This window comes from Anticarsia gemmatalis, chromosome 14, assembly GCF_050436995.1.
Source record: "Anticarsia gemmatalis isolate Benzon Research Colony breed Stoneville strain chromosome 14, ilAntGemm2 primary, whole genome shotgun sequence".
NCBI lineage: Eukaryota > Metazoa > Arthropoda > Insecta > Lepidoptera > Erebidae > Anticarsia > Anticarsia gemmatalis.
In genome coordinates, this window is record NC_134758.1 from 7431499 (window position 1) to 7456524 (window position 25026).

General features: G+C 34.8%; 3 protein-coding genes across 4 annotated transcripts; 1 reads left to right on the plus strand and 2 right to left on the minus strand.

The window, feature by feature from the left end:
• The first annotated feature begins 415 nt into the window (after positions 1 to 415).
• Positions 416 to 3050, plus strand: ldbr (lariat debranching enzyme). The gene is made up of 5 exons (XM_076122910.1): positions 416 to 771; positions 856 to 1022; positions 1278 to 1503; positions 1734 to 2066; positions 2198 to 3050. The coding sequence occupies exons 1-5, from the start codon at positions 575 to 577 to the stop codon at positions 2805 to 2807; spliced, it is 1533 nt and encodes a 510-aa protein (XP_075979025.1). The 5' UTR covers positions 416 to 574; the 3' UTR covers positions 2808 to 3050.
• Positions 3051 to 3626: 576 nt separating this feature from the next.
• On the minus strand, positions 3627 to 4614 carry Aptx (aprataxin). Its single transcript, XM_076122911.1, has 2 exons — positions 4071 to 4614; positions 3627 to 3784 (listed from the first exon to the last, which is right to left on the minus strand). Exons 1-2 carry the CDS (start codon positions 4534 to 4536, stop codon positions 3627 to 3629), a joined length of 624 nt encoding a protein of 207 aa, XP_075979026.1. The 5' UTR covers positions 4537 to 4614.
• Positions 4615 to 5913: 1299 nt separating this feature from the next.
• LOC142978222 (uncharacterized) lies at positions 5914 to 23909 on the minus strand. 2 transcript variants are annotated; one of them, XM_076122566.1, is made up of 9 exons: positions 23542 to 23909; positions 16171 to 16201; positions 15527 to 15762; positions 11032 to 11168; positions 9486 to 9618; positions 8723 to 8868; positions 7212 to 7420; positions 6606 to 6847; positions 5914 to 6524 (listed from the first exon to the last, which is right to left on the minus strand). In XM_076122566.1, exons 1-9 carry the CDS (start codon positions 23581 to 23583, stop codon positions 6372 to 6374), a joined length of 1329 nt encoding a protein of 442 aa, XP_075978681.1. In that variant the 5' UTR covers positions 23584 to 23909; the 3' UTR covers positions 5914 to 6371. The 2 variants fall into 2 exon arrangements, with proteins under 2 accessions (XP_075978681.1, XP_075978680.1); XM_076122565.1 differs by having other exon boundaries at positions 9477 to 9618.
• Between the last annotated feature and the right edge of the window lie 1117 nt (positions 23910 to 25026).

The window sequence follows — 25026 nt, forward strand, 5'->3', positions numbered from 1 at the left end:
TAAAAAAAATAGAAAACAAAAATAAATGCACGCGTGTTAGCATACAATAACATTTATTCATTCCCGCCAAAAATAAACGGAAGTGCCGGATATGCTACCAACTTAATTTCCTATTTATACTTTGGCAGCACAGTTTAATTCATCACACGTCTATGGTAAATTATTTAGTCGAGTATGAAAATGAAAACATTTATGTTTTCATTTTCAAAATATAGATATATAGACAAATAAAAACTTTCCTATCTAGAGATAGATATACCCGATATAAATTTGTCTCGTATTGTATGTGGCTACTTAAACCATAGGTATTAGTTTGCTACTTTAAAAAACCTACAAAACTGTAACAAGAAATAATTTAGTCTGTGCTATCGACTGACAGGAGCTGATGTTTATGACAGCTCGATTCATAGCGGCATCATGTCAATATTGTCAAATGGCGTATGTTTGTGATTAAAATACACTGATTTGAAAAGCACATTTATATATTTTTAAAATTTGCTTATTCAAGAATATATGTACTTAAACCAAGGAATCACCGTTTATTATTAACCCATCGTCTTCATTTACAATTAAAATGAAAATCGCTGTAGAAGGCTGTGCTCACGGCGAACTCGAAAAGATATACGAATGCATTCAAACTATACAAGAAAGAGAGAATATTAAACTAGATCTATTGATATGCTGCGGCGATTTTCAATCTGTCCGTAATCATGAAGATCTTCGAGCAATGGCTGTGCCTGAAAAGTATCAAAGGATGTGTTCATTTTATAAGTAAGTAAATGTTGTTCATATAATCTTAGGCCGGCCAAATTGGATCTAGGACCGATATTTATATGATTGCTTGTACAATTACAGATACTACAGTGGAGAATTGAGAGCACCTATCCTCACAATATTTATAGGTGGTAACCATGAAGCATCAAACTACTTGCAAGAACTTCCCTATGGAGGTTGGGTGGCACCTAACATCTACTATTTGGGTAGAGCAGGAGTTGTCAAATTTGGAAACTTGAGAATAGGAGGTGACTAACTGAACAACACTTATTAATATTTACAAATGCCTGTGTTGGTTCAACCATACTATGTATCTATGAAATGCTTGTATTTATGTTATACTTATCAAAGAAAAGATTATCTGCAGAAAAACTAATATTACATAACTTTTTAGGAGATTGTGTTCCTCTAAAAGTGTCAGTTCTTGTTGATATTGTATTATATTATTAATATTGGTCAGCACTACCTAAATCAATACTTATTTTACTTACTTCATGTTTCAGGTATGTCAGGAATTTTCAAAGCTCATGATTACCGTCAAGGGCTCTGGGAGATAGTGCCTTACACACAGAACTCATTAAGAAGTGTGTATCATGTGAGGTCCCTGGATGTCTTCAGACTGTCACAGTTGAAGACTAAGGTTCATGTTATGTTGTCCCATGACTGGCCGAGGGGCATCACAGAGTATGGGGACAAACATGCATTGTTGAAGCGAAAACCTTTCTTTAGGTATTGTGAAGATATTTACAGTCAACTTATCCTACTAATCCAGGTATCCTTGGAGGTACATTAAGTTGCAGCTTATCTATTCAATAGCATTAAAACTAATAAAAAAAAAACAATTTGAAAAGATAAACTACCACTAAATGTACTTACCTCAGAAACTGGGCATAACAGTGATCAAATAATGTTCACATGTATTGAAATTGTCCAATACTAAATAATACCTTTTATTGCAGGGAAGACATAGAATCTAACCAGCTAGGCAGTGCACCAGCTGAAACATTACTGCATGCTATGAAGCCCGATTATTGGTTTGCAGCCCATTTGCACTGCCAGTTTGCAGCACTTGTCACACACAACGAAACCAATACGGAAACAAAGTTCTTAGCATTGGACAAATGTTTGCCCAAACGTAGACATTTACAAGTGCTTGACTTGCCTTCAGAATATGACGGTGACAAATGTCTGAAGTATGACGTAGAATGGCTTGCAATATTGAAGAACACCAACCATCTTTTAAATGTTAAAAATATTACTTGTCATATGCCAGGACCTGGTGGTAATGAAAGGTAAGCTTTTTATGAAAGAGAATGCTACTATATCCACTATACACTCTACATAATACTTAATTCAAATAGCTAAGTGTTTTTTTTTAAGAACATATGAATTGCTTAGTTAACCATCCTAACTCTCTTTCTAGGTATGACTTTACACCAACAGAAGAAGAAAAAGACAATGTTATTGCATCACTTGACAGTCTACATATAAAAGAAGAATATTTTGTAAAAACAGCACCAGTTTTTAACAAAAATGCTCCTAAGTCCTTTCCAAGACAACCCATAAGGAATCCACAAACAGTAGTATTGTGTGAGAAATTGGGTATCGATGATCCTGTACAAGTAGTGATGGCTAGAATGGGGAACAATATGAAAATGCCTTATGTAGAACCTGAACCTAGCAATGAGGAAGAACCAGTCGAACAAGAAGTTGTAGAAAGCACTCCAATTAAAACTCAATTGACCAAGCTCTCTTTACCAGCTCCAGTTACACCATCAGAGAATGATAGTGAAGTCTCCCCATCAAGACTGATTTCACCCGAGACTGACACCACAACTATATCGGACAGTACTAATAATGCATCTGAATGTATAACTCCAATGTCAGCCGGTCCTAAGAAAACTTTCAAAAGACGAAACATATCAATATACAATACTCCTGATGCTGATTTCAGTTGTAGCACTGATGCCAGTTCTGTGCTTGACTCTGACAGTCCTCATAGTAATAAAGTAGTATGCAGAGAAAACTTGTAACTAACCACAGCTAGCTCAATTCAGAAAATTTGTACACACAAATGACAGTCCATGACTAATATGATTATTATATATAGCAGGTTTGCATACCAAAGTATCATATATACTTTGTAGTTTTCAGTAAGCTTTATAAACTTTGACAAATATGTGATAGGTTTTAATATATAAAAAAAAAACTTGTATCAAGTTTGAACATTATTATTCAAGAAACATTATAAAATCGTAGTCCTTATAGTGTAAAGTTCAAATTAACTTTTAAATTTAATGTAGACATTAAATTAATACTATAGGTACATATTTTTCTAGGTACATTTTATAGATTTTTGTGTATGTGACAAGGGTCACTTTAGCGCTAGTCACTTGGACATTTGAATCATGTATAATATTCTGAATTAGTAGTAAGTGAATTATAAAATCAGTAACAAAACTGATTTGTTTTGATATTAATTTGGGCAATATAACATAATGTGCAATGTAGGGAACTAATAATATTATGTAGAGATAGAGTTGATTGAGTTGAGTGAAATGATTACAAGAGCTAGATAGCTGTCTTTAAGCATAATAGTTATTAATTATAGCTCAAGTTTTACTGCAGCAAAGATAATAAGATGTGTAATGCCAACTTTATGGTTTATGGTCATCCATAAGATTGAATGACAGTAAATGTATGAATGTGACTCAAAAAACTGTTATTTATACAGATGTGATTGAAACTGCAGCTTAAAGTCATGTAGCTATGCCAAAAGGCGGCATATTAAATGCATGGGAAATATAAAAGATCATTTTATTTCATTTATGAATAATTTCCTTTTTATTCAATTACTTAACATGAGTAAGTAGATGTTGTTTAAGTTGCGGCATGGTTTTAGGTTTGAATGAACACTGATTGCATTGTAGTTCAGATGACATTAGACTCTTGTGTTGTTCCGGTGATATTTTCTTAATAGAACCATTCTCTTTCAGTTCTTGTAAGATTTCTGTAACAAGAACATTCAAACAATAAATTGTCTATCAATGTAGCAATAAAGACATTTTTATTGAGATTTGTATTTTATTTATTGAAGTTGTCAGCTGTGACACACACATGCACAGCTAAATGTACATTTTTTATTTTTTTTGATTACCTACCCATATAAATGGGTGTTTTTAATTGAACCCTCATTAAAAATGTTAATTTATTATCACATACTGGCTCCTTTTAAGCCACATCAACAACAATAGTATAGAATAAGAGTCACAGATTACAAATGCTTCACAACCTACCTTCATAAGGCCTAAAAAAATCTGTGGTAAAACTATTCCAATGCACTTTAGTTTTCAAACAAGGTGATATCATATCTTTACTTATTACATGCATGTGAAGCCTCATCATACTTGGAACGGCGTGGAAACCCGCTCTCAACGGTAAGTTTACTTCCTCTTGCATTTCCTTGAACAATTTGTTGAACTCTTCTAAGAGATTTACATGAGAACTATTTAACTTATAAATGCTATTTATATCACTTAATGGTAGTATTAAATAATGTATTTTGGCCTTAGGATATTTATCTTTGATAACAACACATTGATCTGTCTTTTTGACTATAGATTCCGGATCTTTCATAGATTCAAGCAAGCCTAGGGACCAATGCTTTGGTTTCTTCGAATCAGTGCTTTCAGCTACAGACGTCGGACTTCTTTTGCTCATTTTTGTAAATTTCTTCACGGCTTGATATAATAATACGTTCATAAATATCCCATTAGAAAAAGTGTTTTACTATCTTATATGCCACACCGGTAAGCAAAACATAACAATAATCAGCTGTATAATTTGAATGAACTGACATTATAGACAGCGTCAGTGTCAATAAATTGTCAACTGTCAATCCGTTCTAAAATAAAGGTGTTTAATGGTATAATTAAAGTAGAATATAAATAATACATCATGTTATTATTTTATAAAAAAAATCGTTTCAATTATATCAAATAATTAAAATTGAGAAAGCTAAATAACTATATATAAATTTGGTACAATACGTCTGAAAAAATCCGCAGTGGCTAAAATTACTTATACCAAACGGTACCTACCAATAAAATAAGCCACATTAATTTATTATGTCTCATATCTTTCTTGGTTGATTTGCTACTAGAAGAGTTCAATCTGACTTGATCACGGAATAACTACTTGTGTTAATTATTTCGTGGACGCGATCAATATCAAATTCGAACCTATTGGGAGTAAGCCAGCTGTTCCTGTTTCGGATTGAATGAATTATTATTTTAACGAACTATTCAAACTTATTAGTTTTAATAGGTCGTAGAAGGAAAGGTTCCAGCCCCTGTGTTTCCCCATGGATCCACCCTGATCCACCTGTGCAAGTAATTGTTCCTTAATTTTACAGAGTTTGACCTTTGGAGGTACACTTACCTTTGCTAAGGCAATAACATTTTGGGTAGCGGCTAACGGTTCTCAAACAAGTAAAATAAAAGGCGATGCTAATAGGCGGAACATGTTCGGATGTTCACAACACACGTGATGTCAGGTGTTACATCTATGGCAGTACTACTACTTGTCTGCGCCGAGTAATTTTTTTAGTTTTTTATTTATACTAGGGCGGTCTCATACTAGGAAATCTATTCCTCAACCAGTTAGCCGTCTATGCCCGTAGCTAATTAGGCCAGATAATCAAATCGATCTCATATTTCAATAAGCGGCTCATGTACATTACCGCTACTGGGCTCCCATGGGATTAAGTATAATTAAAAAATATTAATTATGTTATCGGAACAGATTGCGAAGAGGAAAGTGGGAGTGCCGGTAGGTTTGTTTCAAGCCTGCATCCATACCATAACCATACATACTGATGTAGGTATCTCCATCGGTCAGAATTCGGCTGTATTTTTTTACATAGGTATTGTTTATTATGATGTACTGCTTTATCTATGTGCAGTAGGAAGAAACGCCGTGTGCTTGAGGGGATCCGGCACGGTTCGATGGCGGTCTTATTAAAGTGGGTATGGCCAATGACCTTTACCAGTACTAATCGACCAACTGCAACACCGTTCTTAACTTTTTATTACAACATTTGCTCATAATAGACATTAAATAAAAATGCGTTACAAGTTTTAAAGGTATCTTTATTACTAACTTATATTGAAGAAATAAATTAGGCTTACTGATAATAATATCTGTGTCTTAACATAAATATACTTGTGACAGTCATGACTGAAAAATAACCAAGTTTTCTGCATGTAGTAGGACTTGCGAATTTTCAGTCATAAGTTTATATTCAACTAAGTATTTGTAATATCTTATAATGAATCCTTTAAGATTCGTAAAGGTAATTTAATCTAAAAGGCTTTTTGTATCTAAAAGTACAAATGTTACCTATGTAGTTTGGGACGTTTAGAGAGCACCTTAGAGTTTGGTATTTGAATGATCGTGTCATAAACGTACTTATATCGTAGTAATAGCCTCAAAAGTACGATTAAGAATCACATCAGATAGAGATTTTTACAACATGAGTTAGACTCATATATAAACAAAAGTCTAGTGCTTCTTACTAAATATGAAAAAAACATATATCACTGAACAGTTGGGCGTCCCGTGTACCCCGTGTCTGGGAGAGAGTGGTGAGCCAACTCTCTCAGTATCTGTTCGAAGCCCTTTCCTGACGGTGCCTGTAGACTGCTGTTCTTTAGCATTGTGGAGTTTAGCTTTGTAGCTAAATAGCACATCTGTAATGAAAGATAAAGCATTTCTTTACTATAGGTTCGTCTTAAAGTAGGAGCTTGTGAAAATTCCTGTGGGATACTCACTAGTAACGCAGACATGAACAGCAGTGCTCCTAAAGCGACAGCTACCATCATGGACGTAGCACACGTGGCCTCTATCGGTGTCCGATGGAACAGTTCTCCAGGCATTACCACCGAGTACTCCAGGTTCTCCTTGAATCTTGTGAAGGGAGTCGTTGAGTTGTCAGCGTCAGCCACTAACGCAGCACTCGTAATGTTGTGACTTTGGGAAGTCCCTGCCAGCGATCGACGGCGACGTCCGTGTCCTATAAATCATATAAAAACGTATTAAAATGTCAGATAAACATGTTTATGATTTTGTTTATTTTATTTTATTTAAGTATTTTCTGTGGTCATTGCGTAGCCTTAAAACAAACCGGTTCAAGAATGCATGTGCAAAAACTAGATGAATATCTGTGTTTATTTTCCTTTTCGACATCATAATTTGATTTTGGTATTATGTAATCCAAAAATGGCATTCGGTAAAATTTATTGATATATTTAAATTGAGGAAGCAGTTTTACGGAAAAATGTATGCAGTTTTTGATAGACAAAAAACAGACATCGTTTTTTTCCTTGTAATTTATTTCTTTATAACAATTTAAGGAGGAGAATTTTGATGATACCAACCTGAAGGTTCAAACAAGTCTAAGCAGTAGTCTGGTTGACAGTCGCCGGCGTCCATGCAGGCTTTGATCTGCGAGTGGATCCATAGTGTGGAGCGTTCCTTCATCGAGGCCAGGAGGAAGGCTTCGAAATCCAAGAATACTTCATTGTGCCTCTCACGATATCTCGCTGGCTGGTGAGGGATGATCGAAGCGAAGTCGCGGTTCCGACAACTATATTGTTTTTTAATATAAAGTTAGAACTAAGGTGCCTTTCTATCAAAGATAAAGGTACTATGCACGCAGCTATGCTGCGAGGATGTAATAGCTATGCTTTGAAAACTATGTGACCGTTTCCGCCAATAATATGTTAAGTAGCGGTGCGAGAAAGATTTGCTATGAGGATGCAACTCGAGCCATGCGATGCATCGATAGAAGGGAAGTGGCGCACGCGTGACGCATAGCACGCATCTTTCCAAATAAAAATCTTATATGAATATGTTATATCTATCTTAGCTGAATCCGTTTCCACCAAGGGCATCGAAATATGATTGGTGGATATGAAACGCATCCACATCACCGTAGCATAGCACATGTTTGGTGGATGGGCACCCTTATGTCAATATCTTCTTACTAGTATAATTTCAAACTAATTGTGGAATAAATATCCAAACAAATTTAATGCTTATTCATTAAAAATAATAATATCCAATTACAAGCAAACAAATTAATTAAGTGGATAATAATTATCATCAGGATACTTCGTTAAAAAGGTACTGTCCTATGTACCTACAATTCATTTATTAATAGTTGCTTAGGTTTGTACTGCTCATGGCTATATAGCAGCTGCTGTTCTAAAGTTCATCCACACGAAAAAAAAAACATATTATAGCGTGCAACCTTTTTGCAATTTAATTTTAATAGAAGTTATTAATAATAGGTATAACACAAGAATAACTGGCCCTATTTGATCAAATTAATACAAAATTGCCATAAAATATTTATTTTTTAACATTTTTTTTTCTAATTAATGGTTTTTGATATCTTTTCCTACATATAGTCGGCCTGAAAATCAACTACACTTGCAACCTTAACTTATAATATAATCTACATAAAGATTATATTTCTTTATAATGTAAACCGACCTGTGTGTGGAAACGTATTATTCTTTTAAATAATTTATTTCAAATGTCTTTATTGTAGTTTTGTGCTATTATCATTAATTTTATGCAAACTTAAATCTTACTGTAAGTAGCATTGTGCATTGTGCATTGATAAATATTGTAAATATATTTTTTTTAAATTGCTCAGGCACCCTGCGATGCAGGATTATCTTAGTACAGGCTATAATTTATCATGCTTTTTTATTTCTCAGATTGAAAAAGTACCTACTTATTTTACCAATGTTTTTTGAATATTAATTATAAATTATTTATCATTGTTTAAAAACTGTATGCTAAGTATGTAATAGTTTCAGGTTTTTTTTCGGCAGACCTAACAAACCTTATATTTTGTTAGGTATTAGGCGTCACTCACCCATCTTTGACTAGCAGCACGGCGCCGGGCGCGTGTGGTCGATCAGGGTCAGGCGAGACGGCCACCTCCAGCAGTTTGATGTGCCGCCACGCTGAGTCCGGGTTGATGCGCGCACGCAGCTGAAGCTTTGTACCGATTGGCACCGCCTAAACGATTAACGGTTCAATTATCTATCTATGACAACGGAATATTTTTTCATCCACGAGGCAGTTTCTTTTATTTTTGGTTACACTTGACGGTGAATGCGTGCAGTGGATTCGTTCTGGCAAACATTACTTCGAATAGGTAGACTGTCTAAAAGTATAATGACGCGATATACCTAATACATTGTTCGTTTCTTCATATTTTAATGATTTTGGTAATGATATTGAATTAATAGACATTGTTTAAATAACATTTGACTATTTTTAATTATTAGTATTGTGACGAACCCCTATGAACTCTATGTTTTTTTAAGATAGTGCACCACTTATTGTACTAGATTTGTGCGATGTTGATAGATTTCATGACATAATTTTTTTGGAGATCTCGATCGATCTAGTCACTTAGCCAGAATAATATTGATGAATGGTATTGAATGGAGATAATTGAGCACTCACACATAACTAATAGCTGTAGTAGTGGAAGTATTTAAAAAGCGCCACTACATAACAATAATATTAGTAGATAGGGTTTGTAAAACGCCTCTACATTGCAAGAAATTACTATGAAAACAACGTTCTTTGTAGCTGTAGTATCTAAGAGTGAAACGTACAGCAGTTACCTGGTCGACAGGTAAGTCCACCGAGTGGTTGTTGTGTCGGGACACGGGGGGTGCTTCCTTGTACAGCGCCACTTCATACTCCAGCCGGCCTGGCGTCTCCTCCACTACTCCTGACACCCTCGCGCCGTGAGGACTAAAGGGGAAAAACGAAGTATATCAAGGTAAACGAATGATTACAATAAATCATTCAACTAAATGACGTACATACTGAAGAGTCTGATTATCAGAAGAACTTGACCTGAGCAATTTGCAGACTAAATAGGTATTATTTCGTTTTAGCCTAAATTCGTGTTGGTAGGTGATTGTTGATAGGTATGGTGATAAATGAGGACTTGTAAATAATAAAATCAGAATATCCAGAGCAAATCATTAAGATGTGTACGTTTATTAACCTTATCAAATGATTTTGTTTCATTGGGCATTACAAAAGAATAAGATTGTCTCAAAAAATAAAGCGAGACGAGCCCAATGTCCTAACTTCCTGACAGTCGTAGAGGTAATTATGCATTAACATACGTACTCGTAGCTTTATGGGTATGACATAACTTGAAATCTACTATATTATTACACTCTCCGTTTTATAGGACAATAACTATGTTAATAACAATGTATTAATCATAATTAAGTTAGATAGGTTTCAATTAAATGTAATGTGTAAGTCTATACGAGTTCCTGGTATCTCAGTATACTCTCAAATGAAATTAGATGGAAACAAGTATACTGTTGTCTGTAATAATAATAATAATGTCCTAGCTGATATCCAACTACGGCGGTCAGTCACATTGACACTAGCCGACGATGCAGGACTTTGTTTATAGTGTACAAGTGTGTACACAATACAGGTACACTCAACTACACTCTCTCTCTGAGAGTTCAGGCGCAGGATCGACAGCTTTACGTGCTCTCTGAGGCACGGAGATCAGCGACCAGACCAGACACGATCAGAAATTCTTAACAGAAAATTCCAGACAAAACTTCTTCCCCCGACCTAGGATTCGAACCCAGGACCTATTGCGCGGCAGTAGCCTACACTACAGACCGCGCCACAGAGGCAGTCATTGTTGTTTGTAATATAAATATGTATATAATATAATATAATATAACAGATTTGACACACTTATGATTCGTGTTGAGCAGTAAAATGAGCCTATATACATTCTTGTCCACAAATAGTATTGTATTCTAATAATAATAAACATGAAATTGCAAATAGCCTTTATCAGATAGTGGTGTTTATAATAATGATTGGTTTTCGTTAGCGCAGCGACGTGCATACATATACACATGCTTACTCACATAGATGATGAGTGGTCTACCTATGTGGTCTTAACATAACATATTAACGGCTTTATTAATTAAGATATGAGTTTAAATTGACATTCTGTAACCTTCGTATAAGTTTAAAATTATTCTAAATGAAAACCAAACTAATTAATTATGACCATGTAGTTTTTTAATCCATTGCTGTCTGTCTCACTGCCGAGCAAGGGTCTCCTTCCTGAATGAGGGAGAGGTTAAAAATTAGAAATGAATGAATGTTACTTACAAGCTTCCAGCGAACCCCGCCGCCTTGTTCTCAATGATGGTAGGTTCTGGCGGCTTGCACATGATGATCAGCTCCTGGTCCGACTGCATCACCACGCCCGGGAATTGCGGGAACCATACTCGCACGTGGACGAAACCCTACATGCAACATTTTCTATTAGCCTTTGCTGACCAATGGGAAACCCAAATTGACTTAAAAAAATCGTTTAAAAAAATTGGATAGGGTAATCAGCCTTAATCAGGTATAGGCAAAATGGGAAAGCTATGGTATATAATATAGTTTAAGCTGCATTTCAAAATAGACCTTCGGCGAGCTATAAAAAATTGCGGAGGATTGTAGAAATGATAACTTAAAAATTAACTACCTACCCAACTAGCACACAAGCTGCTTATACAGTCGTCATACAGCCTGATAGTTGCATAAGAGTCGCACAAATGCTGTACAATTCTCTATAAATTGTATACTAGCTATTTAAAAAACCCTTTAACAGCTAGGCGGGACAGTAGCCGTTTAGTAGGAAACTAATGACTTATAGTGATATATGAGCATGTAATTGCATCGCTAGACAGCCTAGGGAAGTATAACTGAGTTAATGGAATCTTCTATAACACCGTTAACTGTATAAGGGGACTTTAGGAGATAAAGGAGTTTAAACGGAGTTATGCGTTGCGCTTATAGCGCTCAAGAGCGTAAATAAGCTTTTTGTAATGCCTTAGGTTCTATAACAGATTTTTTTAGGGCTAGTGTATTACTCATCTATAAAAGAGTTGCGTAGGTCTTTAATAGCGCCTTGAGCGTTATATCAGATATTTATATGGCTTCTGTACGGCAAATAGATGTATAAGGTATCATTCGAAACATTTTTACAGCCATGGGGATTACAGAATTATGTTAAGCACCTAAAGCGCTATAACCGAGTAATATACCTTTATACTAAAGCTTAAAATTATTATCATAATATATTTACATAGGTGCAGTGGTGGTTCAGTATGTCAACTGTTTTTAAAGAATAAATAAAATAAATAAAATAAATAAAATAAATAAAATAAATAAAATAAATAAAATAAATAAAATAAATAAAATAAATAAAATAAATAAAATAAATAAAATAAATAAAATAAATAAAATAAATAAAATAAATAAAATAAATAAAATAAATAAAATAAATAAAATAAATAAAATAAATAAAATAAATAAAATAAATAAAATAAATAAAATAAATAAAATAAATAAAATAAATAAAATAAATAAAATAAATAAAATAAATAAAATAAATAAAATAAATAAAATAAATAAAATAAATAAAATAAATAAAATAAATAAAATAAATAAAATAAATAAAATAAATAAAATAAATAAAATAAATAAAATAAATAAAATAACATACAGCTTAAGCCGCTAGAGCAGATGTAACCAACTCTGAGAGGTGCTTGATCGAGACGCCATTACAGCATTTGGTAAACATATTTTTTGAGGTTATTACGATCTTTTGAAGATCATATAAATCTATAGCCTGGTAACGTTAACATAATTAAAATCATTTTTTATTACCTATAACCCTAATTAAACTATCTGTAACCCTCAAAGTCTTATTTATGTTCAAAATACAATTTCCAAATCCACATATCTATATAATTTTTGCATTTAAAACTGAATATTTTGAGGGCGCATGAAAATATTGACGATAATATACATATATATTGACAGCAAACTGGCACTCGCACTTTCATATCACGTACACAAAGAAATAAAAGCGATAGACTACTTGTTATTTTCATAATCCAATCCGTAAAAATAAAATGTCTCCTCATTTGTCACTGATGATTCATTTTAATACAATATATTTAGTTTACACCATAATAAACCGACCATATTACTAATTTAGAGCGTTAGCATTTATAACCGTTACACAGTAGCGCTAAAATAAGGTAAAGGTGGTATAATCGCGCTGCAAGAGCTTTTTCGAACGCTCGTGGCGCTAACCACCTCTGTACAACAGCTGGTAAGCGCCACGAAGCTGCGAAAAAGCTCTTGTAGCGCGATTATACCACCTTCATCTTATTTTAGCGCTCCTGTATTACTACTATACTACGTACTATTATAATTACTATTTACGACCACTGTAGATCCAATGTCGAGCTATAAGCTGGACAGTATGGGCCTATTTGACGCTACAAGAGATCTGTAGCCGCTTATAGAACCACTATACTTCTTACTAAGGAGCCTAAGGCGTTATAAAAATCCTTTAACCGGCCATTGTGCAGCTTGTTATAGCGCTTGTGTGCTAGTTGGGTAGTAGTCTTAAACCTTGAGTATACAATTTCATAAAAATCTTACAAGTTGCACCAATCTGACTAATCGCAATAGCTACACTATAAGAAGATGACTGATTGATTCTGTAATGTAAATCATTTGGATAAAAACATCCACTGGTAATGTGTTTCTACTTTAGTCTCACGAGATCTTACCGCTAGTTCGCTAGTTAAGTTGTCACAAACACTGCAATTTACAATGCTTATTACATATAGGAATGTTTGTCAGTAGTATCAGTTTGGGAAACGCAATGGTTCGTGATCGATTGGAGACACATAAAATAATAATTGCATGGCTAACAAGTTAACGCATTGCGTTGCATATTTGTAATCAGTTTCCACTACTGAAGGTTCGACGTCGGTAGTTAGTTATTACGAGATACTATACAAGTAATTGAGGATAATATACTGGGTGGACCTTAACCGTGACATTTGATTGCAACGTTTACGTTTGCTGTTATATGTAAAGTAGTATATGTTGAAAATATCCTATATTGCAAGACGATGGGAGTACTTGGGTTCTTTTTTTTTCTTTTAAAAAGACAACTCCTGCACTGAAAATTGCGCTCATGTGTCGCGGGGACTTTTACAAACATAGAAACAACAGACACAAAGTACAACCAGACCCAAAACAATTATTTGTGGATTGCACAAATAATTGTTCCATGTGGATTCACTCCATAAAAAAGTCTTTTTCAAATATTAACGGCCGATTTGACTAATTTTGTTTAGGTATTGGTTAGCAGAACAAATAAAAATTCGGTAAAAGATACATATGCTACTTAGGGTGCCCGCAGCTATTGCCTACTGAATACTTGTTCTGTGAGTAGTTAAACCCTCGCTAAAAATAGTATTAAATAACACTATCTACACGGATGAGTCTATTCTCTAATAATCTAGACAAAAAGTTGGTTAAACTGACCTTTATAAAAAGCGATTAAGCAGGAGTAAGCCTTTGAATCCAGACATGCAATCGCATAATAACTAAAACTATAATAGTAAATAACTAATTGCCTCTTGTCATGAAACCAGGTTTAAGAGCCCACACCGGTTTAAGAAGATAATGAGATAGTAACCTGGATCTAAATCGATTGGCACAATTATTGAGAACGTACGTAGTGGAGTGAAGCGCATTGTATTCAATCGATGCAACATTCCCGTATTGACACAGGTGGTTAAGATTTCTCTTTACCTCAATAGTGTACCGGTCCCAGCGGTTGTCGGTTAATAATATATCAGCTAAGGGGCTCGTTGTGTAGCCCACTCTATACTTGTTACTGTTAGTAACGGAATACGTTATTATCTCCCGATGACACAACATCTAGCACCATATTATCATTATTATGCGTCTGCCACACGAAACTTAACGCTAGCCATCAAACAATGGGACCATTTCGCACGGTACGACATCACATTTAAATGTTCCAAAAAAAGCATTAAGTTAAACAGCTAACGACTCTACCGCTCGACGCTAACTGTGTGTACACTGTTTATTTTGTTGATGTCTCAGAAAAACACGGGTTTACAATATACAGCTACTATCTAAGAAATAATATATAAAAAGTCACTTAACTTATGTTACTTGTTTCACTTTGTTTAGGTAGTAAGTATATAATAGGTAACTGTGTTTACTGGTGTACTCTAGGTAGGAAATAGGACATATTATTATAGTCTCAAGGATTTCCTATATCTAGTAGGCTTTATTAGACAATGAACGGTTGAAAGTTGTACGTGAATGTTTTCAGAGTAGACCGGAAGTAAAGGGTATGGTGTATGTACTTGTTATAGTAAATTGTTTGTCTAACACCTTTCCCGGAGTTGGGCATGATATTTTTTTTTGTTTTCGGTTAGCTTTCATTCAGAATAGAGCAAGAAAATATAGCGGAAAAATATTAACGCGATTATCTTTCATATTGATCCGCGTCTAAAGTGCGTTTGGCCTAAAATACCGTGTACGTGTTTTCTGCAAATTCGTGATTTTACACAAAAAAGAACAAGTGGATCAGCGAAGGTACACGACCGACACGTTTGCTGACGTCAATTCTTAGATTGAATATACATATTTAACCAATTTAACTTACTATAAAAAATTCGTTACAGGCGACGTGTGTAATTTTGATAATTCCAAGGTAAGAGTTGTTGATATTACGTTAGTGACAATGACCTTTCAGTCTATGACTTACATTTCGTTTGAGCACGCCGCATCTTGTGAAATCTGTGATTCGCAACCTGTACAGCAACCCGGTGGGGTCTTCCGGCTCGGGTCGGATCTGGCAGACCGGGTCAGCCACGGGATCTGTGGCTCGATCGTCAGCAAACAGCGGTGCACCACGGAATCCTTCCGGTTTCCTTAGAAGCGCGGTCACCGAGTCTCGTAGACCGGTACCACCACTCGCAAATGTGCATTGAATGTCCGTTACTGAAATGGGCAAGTAATAGCTACAATTCACCTGGATTCATTCATAAATAACTGTAAATTGTAGAAAGCAAAGACATTTTCTCCTTCGATTCGCCCGACTCAGAAGTGGATTTCTTATCTAGGTCACTAATTCAAATCTTACTCTAAGTCGAGAAAGTTATATCCACAATTTGGGGTTAATTTTAACCGTGGTAATGAAGTTACTAAATAAAATATTAACTACCGGTTAAAGGTTTAAGATAGATAGTCATGTGGAAGGATGATTTCTAGGTTGGGCTCAAAAAATAATAACTCTATGATTAATTTTTACCTTGATAAAATCCAAAATTGAAACCTTGGCACAGATACCAAGTGAGATAAGGTAGTTGACTAATATTGAAAGAATGTATAACGGTGAAAAGTACATACCATCATAGTCTTGTGCGAATGCCGCTTGGATCTGTAACAATGAGCATTCAACTTGTAGGAAGGAAGAACCACACGCCATCAAACAATTAGGAGGTTAATTGTACGTAAGTATTGTTAGACATATACATATATCCTATATACATAAATTTCCTTTCACATTGTGCTCACAGACGCTCTAAGCTAATCATGACTGGATCTATGTGGAACTTACAGTAGAATACGTTTGTTTTGCTTGTAGCGATGTTTATCTAACAGGGATCCTTCGCTATTGTTGAATTGAAACCCGCATGGTCAAATAAAAGTAGTTACAACGTAGAAACCCTCATGATTTATTTTTGATACTACTTCGCGGTGAAATACTACGTCGGAAACTTCAATCATCTACTCAACTGTATGAAAGTAAAAGATCGTGTCCCCAATTCTCATTACGCTACTGATTTATGAGACAACAAAGCTTTACTGATTTATAATCTACGATCCGATCTGCTATCCAATTTTTCGGTAGCTGATGTTGTTAACTAGAACACCTCTAATTTTTCGCATCGTGTTTTCCAATGGCTTAAATTGTAGTTCTATTATCGTAGTTACTTATGTTGTTATTTTAACATTTAAATTACTACATATACTTAGGTTTATAAAAATGTATTATAAGGTGGATATTTCCACAAATTATACTATTTGAAATCTTAAAGAAGGAGTATAAACACATATATTTATGGTTATTACGTCCATTAGCATATTGTTTTCACTTTCAGCTTTTTTCATTTCTTTTTCTTTTCAACTGACCGGTGTTTACTACATAATGAGTAGGTTGTAATGAGAACTCATGGTGTGTATAAAACAATACCTACAGCGCCCAGACTACACTAAGTAGGCAAATAGAGCAGCGCCGATATCAAACCAGCAAATCTTTTAGAAAGTTAAAGGGATTTGAAAAGGTGTAATTTAAAATTTATGTACAACTTGACTTCTGTAGTTCAGTTATAGTTTATTCTATCTATTTGTTATTTTCAATTTCAATCACCTACTTATACAGCTTAGTATTAGCCGGCGAGTATTGTTTACGGTCGTATGGTTTTAATGTTTGTAATGTATGTGTTAGTATCAAACGGAAGTTATATGTGGTAGAAAGTCTACATTTTAATGAAAACTATAAAATCAACCACAACTTTTTACAAACGGTGAGCTCTAAGAAATAGATTTTATATACTGATAGTGGAGAGCTCCGGGGCTGTCTTAAGCGCGGATAATTTCAGATATCGCTCTAATGATAGCTTAGGGGCGATCAGAACTGACCGCAAAGAAAACGTTTGCGATTATCTTCACGGAAAAGTTGATAGGATATCCACTTTAATATTTCATTTTTAATCTTTTACGTGCAAGCGTATTGTAAAAGTCTTGCTGCAGATATTTATTATCTCCAAAAATGTTTAGTTATTCATAAGATTTCGTGGCCACCCCGATACTAATCGGTAAACATGGCTTGATCGATTATACCGGTGCTGGTGAGCATTTCCACCTTTTAACCACAGTACACGCCACGGTATGTTTGTGAATCGTTAACATTTATTAAAGCAGATTTATAACCAAAACATCAATTATAAATTTGGCGCTTCTTAGGAACAGATGATTTGCGTGTGAGGTACTGTCATGGATCGCAACTATTCGCAACAAACAAAAGTACCTAATCTTAAGTTATGAGATTTACATGATATAGTTACTTTATTGTAAACATGTACTATAAGTAAGTTATATAAAATAATAAGTAAATATATGGAACTAAACGGAGCTGAAGATTATAATGAGTGTGGTTGCGGTTTTATAAATAAAGCGAACTATATCACATTTGATTTGTGAACGTGAGCTCGGTAATGCGGCGTCGTTGAAAGTAAGTCGATTCTATGCTTTATCACGGTTCATGCTCCGTCTACTTCGTTGAACTGTCCTTCGTTCACTTTACATTGCTGAGTCAACACACTACTTTTATAAGCCTTTGTCTTGTGAATACGCAAAGGCCCGTTTCTAAAGTGTGTCGGTGATGCTAAATTTTTTTTGGTAACGAACACAGGTCATTCTGATGACCGCTGGCACAGAACAAGCATCCGGACCAAGATAATCGCTTTTACTTGCTTGTATGTAAATTTTTGTTCGCACTGTTAAACGGTTTTTTTAAAACGGTTTTACTCTGATTATTGGGCGTGAAGAACTTGTTGCCGGTAAAGAATTGATTCTGTGTTTCACGTTATTCGTTGGATATCTTTGACTACTTACTATATGTGTTCCCTCATTTATTATGTATGTACATTAGCACACGATTACATTTGATTAGTCCAATTACCCTGAGGATAACGAACTTTATGGTTTTATTATTGAAATAAGTAGTTTTAACAATAAATCTTGTGTGCAGTAACTGGTGCATGGTAAACTTCAACTACCTACTTAAGTTTTTTATTTGTAGTTAACATGAAGATCTTGCCTTTTATAAGTATTTTATATATTTAAATACAATGTGAGATTATGCCAGACGCACATTAAAGTTTTAGAGGCATTTTTTAAATGTTGACTTGAAAGAAATTCGTCAAGATGACATCGTTTTAACCTTCATATTAATTGAACTTTGTACATAACATTCCGCCTGCTTATACTCCAACATAGACAAAAATGTACAAAATACATCTACTTTTCGCCATTTACAATCTTAGTCCCTATGTAATGAGAGACAAGCCTATCGCCATATAACGGGCACATTAACAAACTCCTAGCTAGTGCTCTAATTTAAATTAGAAAAGATCGTCCGGCACGGGAATCGAAACAGAGCCCTCGTGATCAGCAGTCGTAGACACTACCGCCTAAACAACAGAGGCAGTAAACTTTTGCGTCACATAATAACATACCTTGTCACATAATGATATAATAGAGTAGACCTTTCATATGAAGTTGAATCAAGTGCTCACTCTATCTAGGAACAAATTAACACTTCCTTATTTTCAAGATTAGAGCCGTTTCTCTGAGATTATGTGCGGTGTCCCACGCTACCTTATCGTGTTCCCAGGCCTTACTATCGTTGCAACACTAATTGTCGTGTTCTACTGCAAGTAATAAATGTTTAATAATTACTACTTATTAAAGAAATGTGTAGAAGATTTTAAAATTAAAAGACCATGGTTTTATCGTTCAATGATATGAATATACTTTTAGTTTAGGTAGCGTCTATAGCAGTCGGAGTTGTTTCAATTGTATATTATGTCTAGTCTTTTGCTAGTTTCATATATTTTTTGATAGGAATATTTTTTATTACACATCAGATACCGCTATAACGTGGTAAGTCTAAATGTATGCCTTTTCAGGGGCATATAAGACGGACTATACTAGACACTTTTATGATAAAATAAAACTTTCTGTTTCTTTTATTTAATGTTATAAATATTAAATAGAAAATTAATATTAAGTAGAAAATAACAATAACAACTGCTTAAAAACAATACATATACGATTCCGCTCTACGAAACATACCAAATGGTCAGAAAAAAACAGACTTTTTATTGTAGGATGCCGTTCTATTGATGAGAATAATAACAGAAAATGTATTTATATATTGTTTTTTTCCACCACTTAGCTATTAATTATCTGGCTACTAACTGGCCGTAAATATGAGAAAATACTGAGGAAGAAAAGTATCTAATTTCAAATTGAAAAAGTGAGGCGAAACTGTAGTTTTTGTGTTTGTTTATCTTTACAAGCTTGAAATGAAAGATTTGGTTCAGTAGAAGTCTAGCCATAGCCATCTTTGTTAGTATTGTAAACTATAGACCTGTGTTTTCTTATAACATGACTAGCGGACCCGACAGACGTTGTCCTGTCTAATAAATTAAAAATTAATTAAAAAAACATTGTCCAGCGGACAAAATTGTGAATCTAAACCATTCTCAGATCCACTTGAACACACACAAAAAAATTCATCAAAATCGGTCCAGTCGTTTAAGAGAAGTTCAGTGACATACACACTTACAGAAGAATTATATATATAAAGATTCGACAACACTGGTTTGGTGAAAAACTTTTGACAGATTTTAACTCTAGGCTCGGTTTTTGAGTCCAGATTGTTTGATTTGCACTAAGCGAAATGAAATTATTAAGCTTTATTTAGAGTTTGAATAATTGGTTCATCTGAATGATGAAATGAAATCACCATTCGGCTGATGCGCTTACATTAATTTACTGTTAATCTCATAGGGTTACTTTTAAATCAGATTATGTGGTTGAATGTATACATGTTTTATGACACACATTCAAACGTTTGATATTCCAGTCTATTCGCTACTAATGAAACGGGACCATTTTAAAGGTTTCGAACTAAAAATTATCGGTAAATTCTTCAATTCCCAGCTTCAGTATTTTCTGTCATAAATTCACCGTTTGTCAATTGAATGCGCTTTAGAGTTAGGTAGCAACATAAATGGTTTGCGAGTAATTTTTATGCGATTAGACTGTTAGTGCACTATTAAGTAGGATGCAGTTACGTCTGGGTGAAGCGGACATTGAAAGCGTGCGCGCAAACGTTAATTCAAGCTAAGCACGCATGCGCATGCGCCATGCATGATCTGTAACAGCCATCATCAAAGATCGATCGTGAGGTGCTTCACCGACCAGCGCTACACATACAATAGTGAACTCAATTCCTCTCTACTTAAATATTGTTCGCGGCGCTTGATATAGTTATTAAAGTATTTATATGTTATTAGCATGCGTATTGAGTATTCTTATGTGTGAGCCCTAGTTCCCTTCACGTCCCAAAGGTCATATTTTATGCCAATCATTTAATGAGATGATCTTATACTTATTTTACAATTAAATTTGTTGCTATATCGTTATATTTATCAGTGAATAGAGCAATATTCAATAGTTATCTGCCTAGATATAAAAACTTTCTAAGTGGTTAGTGAGTAGTTAAATTTTAGCACGAACAGTTATTGATATCAATGTTCCTCGCTATTTTTTGTGTGAATCACAAAAATTAAATCGCGTGAAATTTAATTTTCTAAATGGCTCCAATCTAGTGCTCAAAAGGTTAAACCGTTTGAATGCGCATGTCGATGAGAACATTTTTGTTATTATGCACTATGAAATCGAATCGGGTGATATCTTTTTATTTTCATAGAATTAAAGCTACTAGGCTAATAGGTAGATGTTCGATTTGCGGATAAGGAATGCTCGAAAGTTATCCGTTTGTAGTTTGATATTTCTTAGTTACTTCACCTTTCAGCTTTTCCTTTTTCTTTGGAATGAGAATAATGGGTTTTGTTGTCAATTACATACATACGGGGTCAAAAGTTTTCACTAGTATCAAAGCCCATTCGAAATATTAAACTTAAAGTTTCTAGACTATAGAGTAAGAGTACAACTTCAATGTATTGAAATATGTAGTTTCCAAAAATAGTAAGTAGTCATTTATCCTGCATCGATCTGAACTACTCTAAACATAATATCTTCATCATTAGCTTTCTATGTTATAAGTAGTACTACTTATTACATAGAAAGCTTATATACTTGCTAGAGGTATACTGCTCATGGATAAATAATATTCCAAAGGGACATTAGCACCGATTCCTAAATTATAGCTTCTCAGCCAATCTTTTCTTTTGAGCTCTTTATATTATCTTGATACTCGGTAAATTGACAAGGTGAATATATCGTTGTATTTCAAACTTCACATGCCTAGGTTTATGTCCACTTATTACTGTCGTAGTGCTGGACATGGGTATATTCTCAGAATGAATCCAGTTCATTATACTAAGTAAGTGCTGGTTAGGGACTTTGCAAATGGTTGCATTTAATGATCTTCAAAGAACTTTCAGATATTATCTGCTTTAGTTACCTTAACTCTTATTTTAGTAGACACTAATGATTTCTGCCGGGTATGGATTTCTGATGGGTAAGGAATCATTAACTTTATAGGACTATATTAGTTATTATATCACTTGACTGCTTTTATGTGTAAAAAATCTCATATATTTGCATACACATTAATACTTTTTGATATGATTTATTTCCATTTTGGTAGTGATTGTTAACACGTAGAGATGTGTTTGCTCGTGGGAACTGGAAAACTAATTATGTAGTAAAGTGTATGGACTCATCTCTATTAATCATCTCTGTCTCATGTATGTAAGGTGAGAATTGCGACGCTTGCAGAGAGAATTGTGCATAATATGAGACACAGTTTATAGTCTCTGAGCAATAGAGCATTGATTACGGAGACAACTTTACCGCACTTGCACTTAAAGCTTAGAATGAGTGAAGAGAGGAAAATGTCATATGTATTGAATTGAATTAGTAATGAACTCTGGGTAATAGCAGTTGGATTGAATACATGTAACTGTAACGATAATTTTTGGTGAAGAGACTAGCATAGAATAAGGGTAAATGCGCCACTTTCTTCTCACTCTTTGCCGTCGCTACTTCTATTGCAAAGAATGACATGGGATTTAGTAATTAGGTATATTTAATTTCGGTTCATGTGAACTACTTCATTATTTTTATCTTAAAATTAATTCTCATAAAAAAATCTATTTTGTGTTTTGCGGTGAAGTTTACTTGGTAAAATATCAAAGGAAAACAACGAGTAACATTGATCAGGGTCAACGTGTGTGAATCATGCATAATGCAACAATCATTATATTTATGTGTGAAGCTTTTGTCGAGTTTTTCATTACCTCTGGGTTAATGAGATGTACAGACCTCATTTTCTGTAATGCAGAAACTACTTATGCTTGAGATAGGTATTTAATTATACATCTCTGAGTTTTCATTTCCTTTGCAATTAATTTTCAAGGTTTACGATAAGGCATCCCTCAAATAATAAACGTATCTCTGAAACTATACACATACATAGAGCAACATTGAACTTGAGTGGTTAGCAATGTAGTTGGATTGTTTACGCGACATAGTAAACTATAATGTAGGTCAGTCGGCAGTGTTCAGTTCTCTGCACAGCTTAGAGCTTATTACAAACACTATTTATGATTATGTTCTGTGGAAGCAAACCGGATTCAAATATAAACTTGTCTTGAATACTCCAGAATGAGGACGGAACATGCAGATTTTAGTGCACCACGATCACCACCGGCAAAACGATTTATAGCTTTATTGCAAAACTTATTGAAACTTTTATTGGATGCATTTTTGTTCTTGTATTATTATTGAAACTTCCTTGTCTCTAGGAGAAAGTAAAATCCAAAACAGTCGTTATCCAAACATAATAATAACTTGAGATATAAATGTTAGAACATAAAACAGTTAGTGAGCGGGGTGTGTGTTGTGTAGTCCTTAACGTAAGGTGACGTACATATGAGATAAGGCATTGTAACATACCAGTATGAGCAGCACGAGAGCGCAATCGCCAGCGCTCGTCATGCTTGCGGTCTGCCACACTCGAGCGCGGAGCCAACCGTTAATGCTATCTGCCCCGATTACCTTACTGGTGCGATACAAAAAATATTTACAACAATACCGACTAACTACTCAATCGGCTCAAACAGTTATCACTTAAAAGTTGTCAAGAATTATAATAAATTCAAAAATGTTCACTGCCACTTTGATTTTCCCGGAGGTGCAACACTAGAGTGGCCGGTAGAGTTTCCCGCGCGAGTCGTGAACGATTCGGTAGCGATCGGCGAGGCGGAGTGCGGCCCGCTTGCTATGGCGGTGTCTCGGGACGGGACTGCGCGGTGGCGCACTCGGCTCGCTCGGTTGACGATGGTGGAACAGTTAACCATCGTTGGGGAGGGAACCACCTGCTCGCCTGTATCTTATCGTTCTCACGACACGATCACCGAACCGCCGCGAACAATCTCGTGATCTATATAGTTGATTGGCGTCGGATTATTGGGAGAATTGGGCTCTATCAATCGCCGCGACGCGTTCATTACCGTGACATTCGCGTGGAGAAATTGCGCCGGACCTGCCTAATGATTGAGTGGCATTTCGGTGTTGCGACCGGTATCGGGTCATCGATGTTATGTTTGGGTCGTAATCTCCGCAGATGACTCCGGCAGTCGGAGATGATCATCGGATAAGATAACTAAATAGCTTTATTTTTACCGAACTGATGGGGCTTATCGATATGATATTGAATTGAATTCAATGTGAAGGTAATCAGTGTCGTAGAGGCCGAATACTATTTTACCAAATGATTTGATCACATCAGTCTAACTAACTCCGCTTATACGCATATATTTCAGTTTCATAATTACCACTAGTTGCTCAGAAGCTTTGTATAAAGTAGAGGTATGTACTATCGAACAAACTGAATCATGACCCACCATGTGCTCATTTTCTAAAACACGTCTATATACCCGTAGGTCGAAATTGGCTTGAACCTACGTTTCCTTGGTAATGAATTTGTTATCTGTCATTATTGCGACAATTTTTTGTGCGCCAATACAATAATGCTTTGCTACCGTTTTCAACAGGCTCCGTGGCGTAGTGGGTTGATGTTACGACTGCGACGCGTCAGGAGTGGGTTCGATACCCACTCAGGACATGGTTGATTCGGCCATTATAGGAAATAATGTAACTGTAACTATAAAAATTAAAATAATATAGGGTAACCAGCATAGTTATTACCCGCTTAAGGAATTGATACACAAGTTTGGTTAATAGTATCTTTATTTAGTAAAAACATTGACTTAAACTGTATTATAAACGCAACTTAAATATTCTTTCTAAAAGAACATCAGTCGTTTGTTTCAATAACTTTATACTAATTCAATATAAAACACTTAAAAACAAGAAATACTAGCGAATACCGTTAATTCAAATGTGTTATCCTTAACAAATATTGCAACAAACTTACTT